The 13,479-nt window shown below is 43.8% G+C and overlaps 1 protein-coding gene across 5 annotated transcripts in view; it reads right to left on the minus strand.

The window, feature by feature from the left end:
- Window positions 1-3,613: 3,613 nt before the first annotated feature.
- The window catches only part of LOC120916274 (von Willebrand factor-like), a 74,231-nt gene continuing 64,365 nt past the window's right edge, over window positions 3,614-13,479 (minus strand). For 2 of the 5 annotated variants that reach the window (XM_040327152.1, XM_040327151.1), the window contains exons 2-6: window positions 12,465-12,525; window positions 9,195-9,230; window positions 7,258-7,452; window positions 5,721-5,915; window positions 3,614-3,859 (exon numbers count right to left, since the gene is read on the minus strand). In XM_040327152.1, the coding sequence (XP_040183086.1) occupies window positions 3,660-3,859; window positions 5,721-5,915; window positions 7,258-7,452; window positions 9,195-9,230; window positions 12,465-12,525 (687 nt within the window). In that variant the 3' untranslated portion in view covers window positions 3,614-3,659. The remainder of the gene's footprint in view (window positions 3,860-5,720; window positions 5,916-7,257; window positions 7,453-9,194; window positions 9,231-12,464; window positions 12,526-13,479) is intronic. The other 3 variants (XM_040327150.1, XM_040327149.1, XM_040327153.1) reach the window with 2 other exon arrangements.

Raw genomic sequence — 13,479 nt, forward strand, 5'->3', positions numbered from 1 at the left:
ACCATTTGAAGAGGCCACGAGGATGGTGAGCAGTGACAGTGCATGCATCAGTGACACTGTCCCTCTTATTCACCTGTTGGAGCACACGCTGCATGGAATAATGGACAGGGCCCTTGAGGCAGAACAGAGGGAGGAAGAGGAGGACTTCCTTACCTCTCAAGGCCCTCTTTATCCAGACAGTGTTCTTGCTTGCCCGCCTATCACACAGGAAGAGGAGGAGGAGGAGGATTGTGTCAGCATGGAGGTGAAGCCTAGCTCTCAGCATCAGCAGCAGTCTTCAAGAGATCAATTACAGTCCCAAGAAACCCATGGACTTGTACAGGGCTGGGATGAGGTGGCTGCGGATCCTGTCGTCCTCAGTGACCCAGAGGACTCCGCACCGAATGCCTCAGCAAACCTACGCTGTATGGCCTCCCTGATCCTGCAAAGCCTGCGGAAGGATCCCCGTATTCGTGCTATCAAGGAGAGGGATCATTACTGGCTGGCAACCCTCCTTGATCTACGTTACAAGAGTAAGGTTGCGGAGGGAGCAGAAGATGAAACATCTTCGGGAGGCCTTGCAGAAAGGTCTGTGCAACGCGTTCACAGAGACTGGGAGGTTACAAAGTCCTGGTCCTGGACAACGTGTTGTTGAGGTTTCAGTGGAGAAGGTGGCCGTCTGACCGATGCGTTCAGACAATTTTTTAGTCCACAGCCCCAAGGTCTGACCGTTTGCAGCAACCATCGCCAGTGTCGGTTTTACATGGTGCGGGAATACCTAGGGGCAAGATCAGAGCTTGCACAGTATGCAATTGAGCTACTGGCCTGTCCTGCATCCAGTGTTCTTTCCGAAACGCACATTCAGTGGTGCTGGAGGCTTTGTAACCGATCACAGGGTGCGCCTCTCCACCGACTCAGTCGATCGACTGACCTTCATAAAAATGAATCAGGCTTGGATTACCACCAGCTACCAAGCACCTGATGCTGATGTAACTGAATATTTTTTTTTTAATGTCAGATCCCTTCAAGACTGCCTATGCTGATGCTGAGTGACTATCCTGTTATGCTGAGTGACTATCCTTTTCCTCCTCAATGATCATGCTGATAGCTTGTAAGAACATGTTTGGTTCTGGGCACCGCCACCAGTGCCTAAGGCCCAATTTTTTGCTGCCCCTGTTTAACAGGGGCGTGTAATTACAATTTTTGATGCAATACTTTGCAGCGGGCTCATTCCTGCGCTCCAACTAGAGTATCTGTGAGGGGTTGCAGTGTTGTGCCACCAGCACCAGTGCCTAAGGCCTAATTTTTCTGCCCCAGTTTAACAGGGGCGTGTAATTACAATTCTCAATCCAATTAATTCACAGCAGGGCCCATTCCTGCGCCCACCAAGAGTAACTGTGAGGACTTACAGTGTTGTGGCACCAGCGCCAGCACCAAAGGCCCAATTTTTCTACCACTGTTCAACAATGGCATGTAATTACAATTCTTGAAATAATAGTTCACACAGCAGGGCGTTCCACCAAGACTAACTGTGAGGGCTTACAGTGTTGTGGCAACACCAACACCTAGGGCCCAAATTTCTGCAGAGTATATACGGCAGGCCCCTACTTTCAAACATCCAACTTACAAAAGACTCCAATTTGCAAACGGAAGGAGACAACAGGAAGTGAGAGGAAATCTACCCCTAGGAAGGGAAATTCTCTTCTGTAAGAGGTGTCTCCTGTCCACTGATGCTTTATCACCAATCCTTGTTTCACAAAAAAAAATTTGTTTTCAAAAAATCATTTGTCATTGGGACAGAAAGTGAATTGCAATCTTCTGAACAGATGCACACAGACAGCAAAACAAATGTTTACAGGGATGATAACCCTTCTCTATGTTTTCAGAAAAGCTTAAAAATAGATTTTTTTGGCTGGAGCTACACTTTAAAAAAAGTACCAGTTCAAAGTTACAAACAGATTCTACTTAACTACAAACCTACAGTCCCTGTCTTGTTTGCACCGCCTGTATACTGGTGTTTAAAGTATATAGGGCCAAAGGGGCTTGTAATGACCTGGGGGAGGGGGACGGGGAAACCCATGCTATTTATCTCAATGATTTTCATCCATATTGCAGGGACCAGACATTACATTAAAGCTGCAGGCAGTTTAAAATTACTTTTTTCTTATAGTAATCTCATGTTGTACAGGGACAGTTCTAAACACGTGCCACTACTATAGACACCCAGCAGGTACGATATTTAAAGGATTTTTTCAATTTTTTTTTCACTTTAAGCATCATTAAAATCGCTGCTCCAGAAAAAACGACCGTTTTTTAAACTCTTTTTCCCATTGATACATGTTCCCTGGGGCAAGACCTGGGTTCTCAAACCTGTTTTACAACAATAACTTGCATATTAGGCTTTAAAATGAGCACTTTTGAATTCGAACGTTCGAGTCCCATTGACGTCAATAGGGTTCTAAATGTTCGCGCGTTCAAAGGTTCTGGTGCGAACCGAACAGGGGGGTGTTCGGCTCATCCCTAGTGAAGATTTGATTTATATGACATGGAGTTGTATTTCATGGAGGAATATAAAGTGACACGGAGATGTGTGAGTGAGAATATTGGATTTTATTAACAAAACAAAATGACAACAGTCTGTATCTGCTTAATTGTATCTTTGTATCTGTTACATTTAGTTACAAGTTTCCTATATCTATGCCGCCCCCTGCTTTTCAGTCACAGTACAACAATATATAAAAAAAATGTGTGTGTATATACATACTATATATATATATATATATATATATATATATATATATATATATATATATATATATATATATATACACACACACACATGCACTTTTTTTATTGGTACAGTGCTGTCATTTAATGCAATATTTTTCATGAGGAATATAAAGTGACACGGAGATGTGTATGTGAAAATATTTGATTTTAACAAAACACAAACTTCCTGGGGAAACCAGATGATTGTTTAGATTAGAATATAAAATCAATGAAAAGTTACAAAGTTGCAATTAAGATGTATCTGTTATATTTAGTTACAAGTTTCCTATATCTATGCTGCCCCCTGCTGTTCAGTCACAGCACAACAATATAATTTTTTTTTTTGTGTACACACACACTTTTTTTTTATTGGTACTTATATAAACACTGTCATTTTATGCAACCTTTATATTATAAATCACATCAGTCCCTGCCCCCAAAGGAGTTTACAATCTAATTTTCCTAACTCACATTTATACATATAGTAGGACCATGTAAACATGCTGTATATGTTAAAACTTTATTGATGTTTGACAGTACAGAACCATTTGTGATGAAAGCCCAATTTCTATTGATACAGAACAATATGAAACATGATCACATATTTTCCAGTGGTAATTGACTTTTGGAGTTTAAATGATAACTAAAGGGTAAATCAGAAATTATGAGCTGCCTTCAGAACAGGAATAGAGCGGACCCTTATTCCTGTGACCATTGTCTAAGAAGGAAATATATATATATTTATAATGTGTAGATATATCTATATCTATATCTATATATATATATATATATATATATATATATATATATATATATATATATATATATTAATGCAACTACTACAACTATCAGAGTCTGTCTTTATCTTAGCTTTCTGTAATATTCATGTTCTCATAGGGGGGGTCAGCACTTTATCCTTTAAGGATTGGGTTGCAGGGGACACATTTGGTCTTCTTACTCCCCTCCAGAAACGTGAATCCAGGCTTACAGAAACATCCAGTGATACATTGCTGGGTGCAGAACAGGTCTGGGCGCCTTTGGCCACATGGAGAGTAACAGGCACTTCTACACTCATCATATTCTTGATCGGGTGGGCACTCAGCGTCAGGAACTGAAAATGTCAAACAATAAAAAAAAGTATTAATAATGATATTGTGGACCTCAAAATAAACATTTGAAAGAGTAGAAGAAGATATGTACCCATGTTTGCATTTTTTACCTTTGAAGTGCAATCATTTTTGTTTTTGCCTTTGTGATTTTAAATTAAAAACGTTTTTACACCATGAGGAGGTGTTTCCTCTTTTTTTTCTCTCTCCTTCTGAATTGGAGATTTTTTGGAGCTTCCCCATATACCACCCTATTGGAGATTCCTGTGGCTATCTTCACCAGCACACGTTGGTCTTCACCTGGAACATCACTAAAAGGAATTGTATCCACGACGGTGTCCAAGGAGGGCGTTCGGCCCAGACAAGCCTTTGGGATCCACCCACCGTACGGTGAGCTGTGGGTCAACATTAGCTGGTAAGAGTAATTTAACCTTACTTATATGCCAAAGAACATCCGCCAGGAGATATGGTGTGTCTGACAGAGGGGAAAATGTACCTTTATACATCCATGAGAATTTAAAGGGGTGGTTCACCCTAAAAACTACTTTTTCTTATTCCACTGCCCCCCCACATTACAATCCGATTAAGGCTCTTATTATTTTTTTCCTGCTGTACATACCTTAGTACAGAATCTTCACCCGTGCATCCGGGTTGCGAGTCCCGCGGGAGTGGGCGTTCCTCACATGCTGGTGATTGACGTTTTGCCCAAAAACGAGCTCCCCCCCGTCGCGTAAGCCGTGTCACGGTTGGCGAAAGGAGCCGAACGGCGAGTCGGCGCTCTACTGCGCATGCGCATCGCCGTTCGGCTCCTTTCGCCAATTGTGACGCGGCTTACGCGACGGGGTGGGTGCTCGTTTTTGGGCAAAACGTCAATCACACACATGTGAGGAACGCCCACTCCCGCGGGACTCGCAACCCGGATGCACGGGTGAATATGCTGAACTAAGGTATGTACAGCATGAAACAAATAATAAGAGCCTTAATCGGATTGTAATGTGGGGGGGCAGTGTAATAAAAAAAAGTAGTTTTTAGGGTGAACCACCGCTTTAAAGATCATCCTCATACACATTTGGGACTTTACGTATCTGTTTCAGCACAGGTTCACTTGTTTCTTGATTTAAATTTTTTTCCACTCTATTGTTTTGATTCACAATATCATCATTTATATACTTTTTTTGGGAATTTATGACCATTTTTCTTTGCACAGGGTTAGTAATACCCACACTTGGGATTGGATGTGAGATTCACCCCACAAGGTGACTACATTACATATGTGAACCACCCTGATAGGTGGATTATTTATCACTTTAAAATATTGATTTGGCGCTGCATTTTTTCTTTTCTACTTTTTATCCTTTATCCATTGGTGTGTTGGCTGCCTTAATTATTACTAGTCACGGAGAATTTATATTTAAATTCATATTTATATATCACCATTCGACATTGTTAGAGTTTAGCGCAATATATTATATTTTAAACATTTGAAAGAAACATACAATAAAGGGGAGCCTTCCTGTCCCTGGGGATTAAATATATATATATATGTAGCCCCCCCCTACATGTTTCGTAGTACTGACGTCTTCTGGGGGAATGAGCCACACAGGCAGCGTCCCTCTGTCTCACTATAAATATACTCTGCCTGAATTGGAAAGGCCGCCCAGCTTTAAAAGCTTGAGCAGACACACTCCCTCTAGTGTTCAGCTACATGAACAGTACCTATAAGAGATGTATTTATAAAAAAAAATGATCTTGCTCCCTTATGGATAAGAGACAATGCCTTACAACCGAGCACCCAGATTGCATCGGCCACGCAGAACATACAATCGGGTTGCTCAAGTGAACCAAATAAAATAAATTCTAATTCACCTGTAGGGGTTGGGTCGCAGGGGACACATTTGGTCTTCTTACTCCCCTCCAGAAACATGAATCCAGGCTTACAGAAACATCCAGCAATACACTCGTCGGTGCAGAACAGGTCTGGGTTCCTTATGCCGCATGGAGAGTAACAGGCACTTCTACACCCATTATATTCTTGATCCGGTGGGCACTGACTGCCAGGGACTGAAAATGTCAAACAATATAAAACATATTAATAAAGATATTTTGGACCAGCAAGATAAAGTTTGGAAATAGAAACACATATAGAAGAGAGCCTTCCTGATCCCAAGGCTGCAGTACCCAGAAAAGTCCTCTAGATGTCAGTATGGTAAGGGTTGAGCTATTGATTGAGCCAAAAAAAGGGTCTATAGGCGAGTTCTTTGTATTTGTACATTTTTTTTTGTGTATGTGTGTGTGATGTAGCACCCTGATATTTAGTCAGGGTTACTCTTAAATTTATTTGCCAATTGATAGTTGCCTTGGCCAATTGCTAGGGAGTCAACTGACTTCGTCCTAATTCTGGAATTGCTGCACTTCTCTTTTCTGTCGCTGGGTGGCCGGGTACCTGGCAACATTAGATAAGACAAGGGCATTGCAAGGATAGATTAGGAGTATATGGGGTATCTCAGCCAATGTGCAAACAAGCAATTAAATGGAAATTGTGAAGTCCATAGTGGGAACAAAGACCATTAGCACGTGTTCTTCCAACTCAGGGGTAAAGAGATCTACCCCCGGCTAGGAATAATCATCATGCCTCTTACCAGAAAAGATGGGCCAAAGGTTTTAATGGCCGAAAGCTCATAAGATGTGCAAACAAGCAATTAAATGGAAATTGTGAAGTCCATAGTGGGAACAAAGACCATTAGCATGTGTTCTCCCAACTCAGGTGTAATGAGATCCACCCCCGTCTAGGAATAATCATCATGCCTCTTACCAGAAAAGATGGGCCAAAGGTTTTAATGGCCGAAAGCTCATAAGATGTTAACACAGGCTGGGTGGTCAGCAAGGAAAACAATGGTCATCACTCCAGTCAATCCCAATGGAATGCCAGGAAAGAAATACAAATCTCTATTGTGTAGTCCATAATAAGCCTTAAAGTTTATTGAAAGCTTACAGGGTACACTGACCAGCTTCACAGCAGGGTAGATCAGCAAGCTGATAGTGTAGAGCAGGGAGCACTAGCTGGTGCTTGATGGCTAATGCAGACAGACGCCCAGAGTAGCCACGCCCCTACACGTTTCATCAGCAGTGACGTCTTCTGGGGGAATGAGCCACACAGGGAGCGTCCCTCTGTCTCACTATAAATATACTCTGCCTGAATTGGAAAGGCCGCCCAGCTTTAAAAGCTTGAGCAGACACACTCCCTCTAGTGTTCAGCTACATGAACAGTACCTATAAAAGATGTATTTATAAAAAATATGGATAAGAGACAATGCCTTACAACCGAGCACCCAGATTGCATCGGCCACGCAGAACATACAATCCGGTTGCTCAAGTGAACCAAATAAAATAAATTCTAATTCACCTGTAGGGGTTGGCTTGCAGGGGACACATTTGGTCTTCTTACTCCCCTCCAGAAACATGAATCCAGGCTTACAGAAACATCCAGTGATACACTCGTCGGTGCACTTCAGGTCTGGGTTCCTTTTGCCGCATGGAGAGTAACAGGCACTTCTACACTCATCATATTCTTGATTCCGTGGGCACTCACTGTCAGAAACTGAAAATGTCAAACAATATAAAACATATTAATAAAGATATTTTGGACCAGCAAGATAAAGTTTGGAAATAGACACACATATAGAAGAGAGCCTTCCTAAACCCAAAGCTGCAGTACCCAGAAAAGTCCTCTAGATGTCAGTATGGTAAGGGTTGAGCTATTGACTGAACCAAAAAAAGGGTCTATAGGCGAGTTCTTTGTATTTGTACATTTTTTTGTGTGTATGTGTGTGTGATGTAGCACCCTGATATTTAGTCAGGGTTACTCTTAAATGTATTTGCCAATTGATAGTTGCCTTGGCCAATTGCTAGGGAGTCAACTGACTTCGTCCCAATTCTGGAATTGCTGCACTTCTCTTTTCTGTCGCTGGGTGGCCGGGTACCTGGCAACATTAGATAAGACAAGGGCATTGCAAGGATAGATTAGGAGTATATGGGGTATCTCAGCCAATGGGCAGGGGTTTTCTTGAATCCCTTGGCCTGTTGGGAGAGCCTATTTGGGTGGAGTCAGGTGATCGGGGTTCTGTGTCACCTGGATGGCTGTCTGGGTAGACGGGTGTTGTACTGCCCCGGGCTGCTAGGCCAGAGCCTGAGGCCTATCCAGGGCACATCTGGCTGCTAGGCTGTCTGAGGGCCTATCCAGAAGCAAGAGAGCGGCGCAAGGGTTGGGATTGCGGCTGCTCCCCAGGGTCCCGGATGGCAACCCCCTTTTTTATTTATTTTTCTATAAAAAAAAACAAAAAAAGTATATATATATATATAATATATATATATATATATATATATATATATATATATATATATATATATATAGTTTTTTATTAAAGGGCTCAGAGGTCCCCAGGGCCCCATGTGGCAAACCCCCCCTTTTTTTTATACATGTTTATTTTATTTTTTTTGTTTATATTTTTGGTTATTTTATTTTTATTAAATGGCCCAGAGGTCCCCAAGGCCCCATGTGGCAAACCCCCCCCCCCTTTTCTTTTTTGAATACATGTTTATTTTTTTATTTTTGTTTATATTTTTTTATTTTATTTTTATTAAAAGGCCCAGAGGTCCCCAGGGCCCAGGATGGCAACCCCCTTTTTTTTATGTATTTTTTTATAAATGTTTATTTATATATATATATATATATATATATATATATTATATATATATATATATATATATATATATATATATATATATATATATATATATATATATATTTTATATTTTTTTATTAAAGGGCTCAGAGGGCCCCGGATGGCTACCCCCCTTTTTTTGTTATAATTTTTTTAATATATATATTTTTCTATATTTCTTTGTTTTTTTTTAAAGCCCCCCCCCCCCAGCTTCTCAATTTGCGGCAGCCCCCCTGCTTCTCAATTTCAGGCAGCAGCCCTCCCCCCCTGGTTCTCTGCTCCAGGGGGCCCATGCCTGAAGCTATGTATGTAAGAGGCCCCAAAATTCCTGGGTCTTACCTTAATGTTACACCCAGTGGCAGACATTATCGCCAAGTGGCCCATTTTTTGAAGCCCCCCCCCATTCAACTACTGGCCAATTAAAAACACCCAATCTCTGTGTGCCTATTGACATCTAGACAGAAGTGAGCCCCCACCCACCTAGGGTATAAATGGACCCCCCCCCCCCCAGAGTCACAGAGGGCCCTTGTAAAGCTGCACAGTCTGTACCATGGTATGTCCGCCCCTGGGTTACACCACCGTCCTCCTTCTATAGAAAGATTTTCATTTGTATGCTTACCTGGTAGTAGACCATGTGTTAGTATGAAGGTGACACCTAGAAAACAAAAAAGAGATGTATTAATCAGTTAAATAATATTTTCATTTATTCTTGTAACTAAAAAAATATGGGCCAGATTCACCAAAGAGATACTCTGTTGTATCTCTGTTTCTATCTATGCGGCTGATTCATAGAATCAGTTACGCATAGATATCCCTAAGATCCCTCAGGTGTAATTGTTTTACACTGTCGGATCTTAGGATGCAATACCGCGGCCGCCGCTGGGGGGAGTTCGCGTCGTAAACCAGCGTCGGGTATGCAAATTAGGAGTTACGGCGAATCCCGACGGATTTTCGCGTTCGCTACGTCGCTGCTAGTCTAGTTTCCCGTCGCAAAGTTAGTCGTCGTTTGACCTGCCCTAACTTTACTCAGCAATCGCATTGCTGTTTAAAGTATGGCCGTCGTTCCCGCGTCTAAATTAAAAATTTAACGTCGTTTGCGTAACACGTCCGGGAATACGGAAGTACGCTACGCGCGTCGCCGTTCGAAAAAATGACGTCACGGCGCGCAAAGCACGACGGGAATTTGCGAAACTGAGCATGCGCAGTAGGTCCGGCGCGGGAGCGCGCCTAATTTAAATGGCACACGCCCATTTGAATTGGCCCGCCTTGCGCCGGAGGCCGCCGGCGTAGGTTTTCATTGCAAGTGCTCTGTGAATCAGGCACTTGCGATGAAAACTTGCGGCGGTGTAACGTATCTTTGATACATTACGGTCGCCGTTCACCTACGTGAATCTGGCCCCAAATTCTTTAACCACTTTAGACCAGAGCACTTTTTGCGATTCGGCACTGCTTCGTTTTAACTGACGATTGCGCGATCGTGCGACGTGGCACCCAAACAAAATTGACGTCCTTTTTTCCCCAAAAAAATAGAGCTTTCTTTTGGTGGTATTTGGTCACCTCTGCGGTTTTTATTTTTTGCGCTATGAACAAAAATACAGCGACAATTTTGAAAAAACATTTTTTAACTTTTTGCTATAATAAATATCCCCCAAAAAATAGATATACGTATACTTCTATATAAAAAAAAAAAAAAATCGCAATAATTATTTATTGATTGGTTTGCGCAAATGCCGCATCTTTTATATGACGATCTGCCCAGCCGTGCCATTGGTCGTCAAGCGGGTTAAAACGTTTACAAAACAATTTCTAGAACTTTTTTTTACATTTTATATAGGACAGGTGAAGGTTAAAAGCTTTTTTTTTTTTTTTTTTTGCCATCCATGTCCCATCGGGGAGATTTCCCTGCACTCCGGGTACTGAGGACTCAACAGGAAGGGTTATGAAATCTCCAAAATAAGGGCCAGATTCACGTAGAAGTGCGGCGGCGTAACGTATCGTAGATACGTTACACCGCCGCAAGTTTTCAGCGCAAGTGCCTGATTCACCAAGCACTTGCGTGAAAACTTACGCCGGCAGCCTCCAGGGTGATGGCCGCATAATTCAAAGGGGCGTGTGCAATTTAAATTAGGCGCGCTCACGTGCCGGACCTACTGCGCATGCTCCCTTTTGAATTTCCCGCCGTGCTTTGCGCGAAGTGACGTCATTTTTTCGAAAACGGCGACGTGCGTAGCGTACTTCCGTATTCCCGGACGTCTTACGCAAGAATTTTTTAAAATTCGACGCGGGAACGACGGCCATACTTTATACAGCACATAAGTGTGCTGTGTAAAGTTAGGGCACCTAAAACGACGACTAACTTTGCGACGGGAAACTAGACTAGCAGCGACGTAGCGAACGCAAAAAAACGTAAACACTAACACCATAAGGAGAGGGGGTCTTTCTTGGCTCCCAATGATCCCAGTGCCAGGGAAATGGGGGGAGGGGGGCTTTTATTACTTTCACTGACCCCAATGCCTGGGTGGGTCAATTATTACTCCCACTGAACCTAATTCGGGGGGGTTCGGTTATCACTCCAAATAATTCCAATTTCAAAAGGGGAGGGCTTTTATTAATCCCACTGACTCTGGTGGGGGGGGGGATTATTACATATACCTACAGACCCCAATTGTTGGGGGGGGGGGGAATTATTACATATACCTACAGACCCCAATGGTTGGGGGGGGTGTTTATTACTCGCAAATAATCCCAAAGCTAGGGAGGATGCTTTATTACATCCAGTAACCCCAATACTGGGGGAAATGTATTACTCTTACTCAGTGGCGGTGCGTCCATAGTGGGCGCAGGAGCGCCGCACCCTCTCTCCTGCACCTTGGTGGTAACGTCATAAGGGTCGGGGTCACCGGGTGACGTCATAAGGGGCGGGTCACCAGGTGACATCATCCGGCGACCACGCCCCATGCCTATATAAGGCATGGGGCGTGCCTCACACAGCATTACAGCGGGAGAGAGCGTTGCGTCAACATCGGAAGAAGAGAAGTGGGAAGAAGATGAAGGAGCCACCGCTAGTAAAAGAGCCAGGCAGAAGGCACCGGAGAGCGAGAGAAGAATCGGAGAGTACGGAGAAGACACTGGAGAGTGGGAGAAGAGGCCGGAGAAGTCGGAAGAGACCCCTGAAGTCAGAAGAAGACCCCCCGAGCTGCCTAATAAATTACTTTAAAAACCTTTGTAGTGTGTTTTTTTTTATTGAGACTTTTTTCCCCCCAGGTGAATGGGTAGGGGTACCCATAGGGTGGGGGGATGGATCTGGAAGCCCCCTTATTAAAGGGGGCTCCCGGATTGCGATAAGCCCCCTCACCCGCAGACCCCAACAACCAACGGCCAGGGTTGTCGGGAAGAGGCCCTTGTCCTCATCAACATGGGGACAGGGTGCTTTGGGGAGGGGGGGCCGCAGGGCGCCCCTCCATGTTGAGGGCATGTGGCCTGGTACGGTTCAGGAGGGGGGGCTCTCGCTCGTCCCCCACCCCCTTTCCTGACCGGCTGGGCTGCGTGCTTGGATAAGGGTCTGGTTTGGATTTTAGAGGGAACCCAACGCTGTTTTTTCGGCATGGGGTTTCCCCTTAAAATCCATACCAGACCCAAGGGCCTGGTATGCTCTTGGAGGGGGAACCCATGACGGTTTTTATTTAAAATTTGGCGTGGAGTTCCCCCTCAAGATTCATACCAAACGCAGTGCCTGGCATTGGCGGGGATCCAAGTCGGATCCCCGTTCATTGAAATCGGACGCGTCTCTGACTTCAAGTCGCAGGGCAAAGCCGGATCCAAAGTAGTACTAGTGTCGTGTCACACCAGTGTGAACCCGGCCTAAATAATATAAATGGTTTCTACTCACCGATTAGGGCCAGAAGGAATGCAGAGGACGGCCCCATGATTACCAAGACTTTATCAGTTTCCTGAAACAAAGAGAAAGGACGAGCGCCGCACATGAGACACAGAAATATAAACACATTTATATTACAATAAAAAAATAAATCTTAAAAATAAAAAAATAAAGGTGTTGGGGCAGATCCTCATACATTTGCATGGGCGCAGCGTATGTGAGATACGCTACGTCGCTGTAACTTACTTGCAAATGTTTGAATCCTGAAAGAATTTGCGCCGTAAGTTACGGCAGGGTAGTGTATTTCACGCGGCATAAGGGCACGGAATTGAAATGCGGCGAGTAGGGGGGCGTGTTTCATTTAAATGAAGCGCGTCCCTGCGCCGAACGAACTGCGCATGCCCTGTCCGTCAAAACTCCCAGGGTGCATTGCTCCAAATGACGTCGCAAGGACGTCATTGTTTTCGTCGTGAACGTAAATGGCGTCCAGCCCCATTCACAGACGACTTACGCAAACAACGTAAAATTTTCAAAATTATACGCGGAAAGGACGGCCATACTTAACATTGAGTACGCCACCAGATAGCAGCTTTAACTATACGCCGGAAAAAGCCGAACGGAAACAAAGTAAAAGAATGCGCCGGCCGCTCGTACGTTCGTGGATCGTCGGAAAAAGCTAATTTGCATACTCGACGCGGATTACGACGTGAACGCCACCCAGCGGCCACCGGAAAATTGCATCATAGATCCGACGGCGTACTAAGGCGTACGCCTGTCGGATCTAACACAGATGCCGTCGTATCTTGTTTGGTGGATACCAAAACAAAGATACGACGCGCAAAATTTTAAATTACGCCGGCGTATCAAGAGATACGCCGGCGTAATTTCTTTGAGGATCTGCCCCGTTGTGTGCTAGATATACTTTAAAAACGCCACCTTTACATTAACATAGTTTAACAAAACCTGTTTTTCCTCCTGTGTTGCATTACAGTGTTGCTGATCTCCTGCAGCCTTTTTTCCAGTCACT

This window comes from Rana temporaria, chromosome 10 (assembly GCF_905171775.1).
Source record: "Rana temporaria chromosome 10, aRanTem1.1, whole genome shotgun sequence".
NCBI classification, from domain to species: Eukaryota; Metazoa; Chordata; class Amphibia; order Anura; family Ranidae; genus Rana; species Rana temporaria.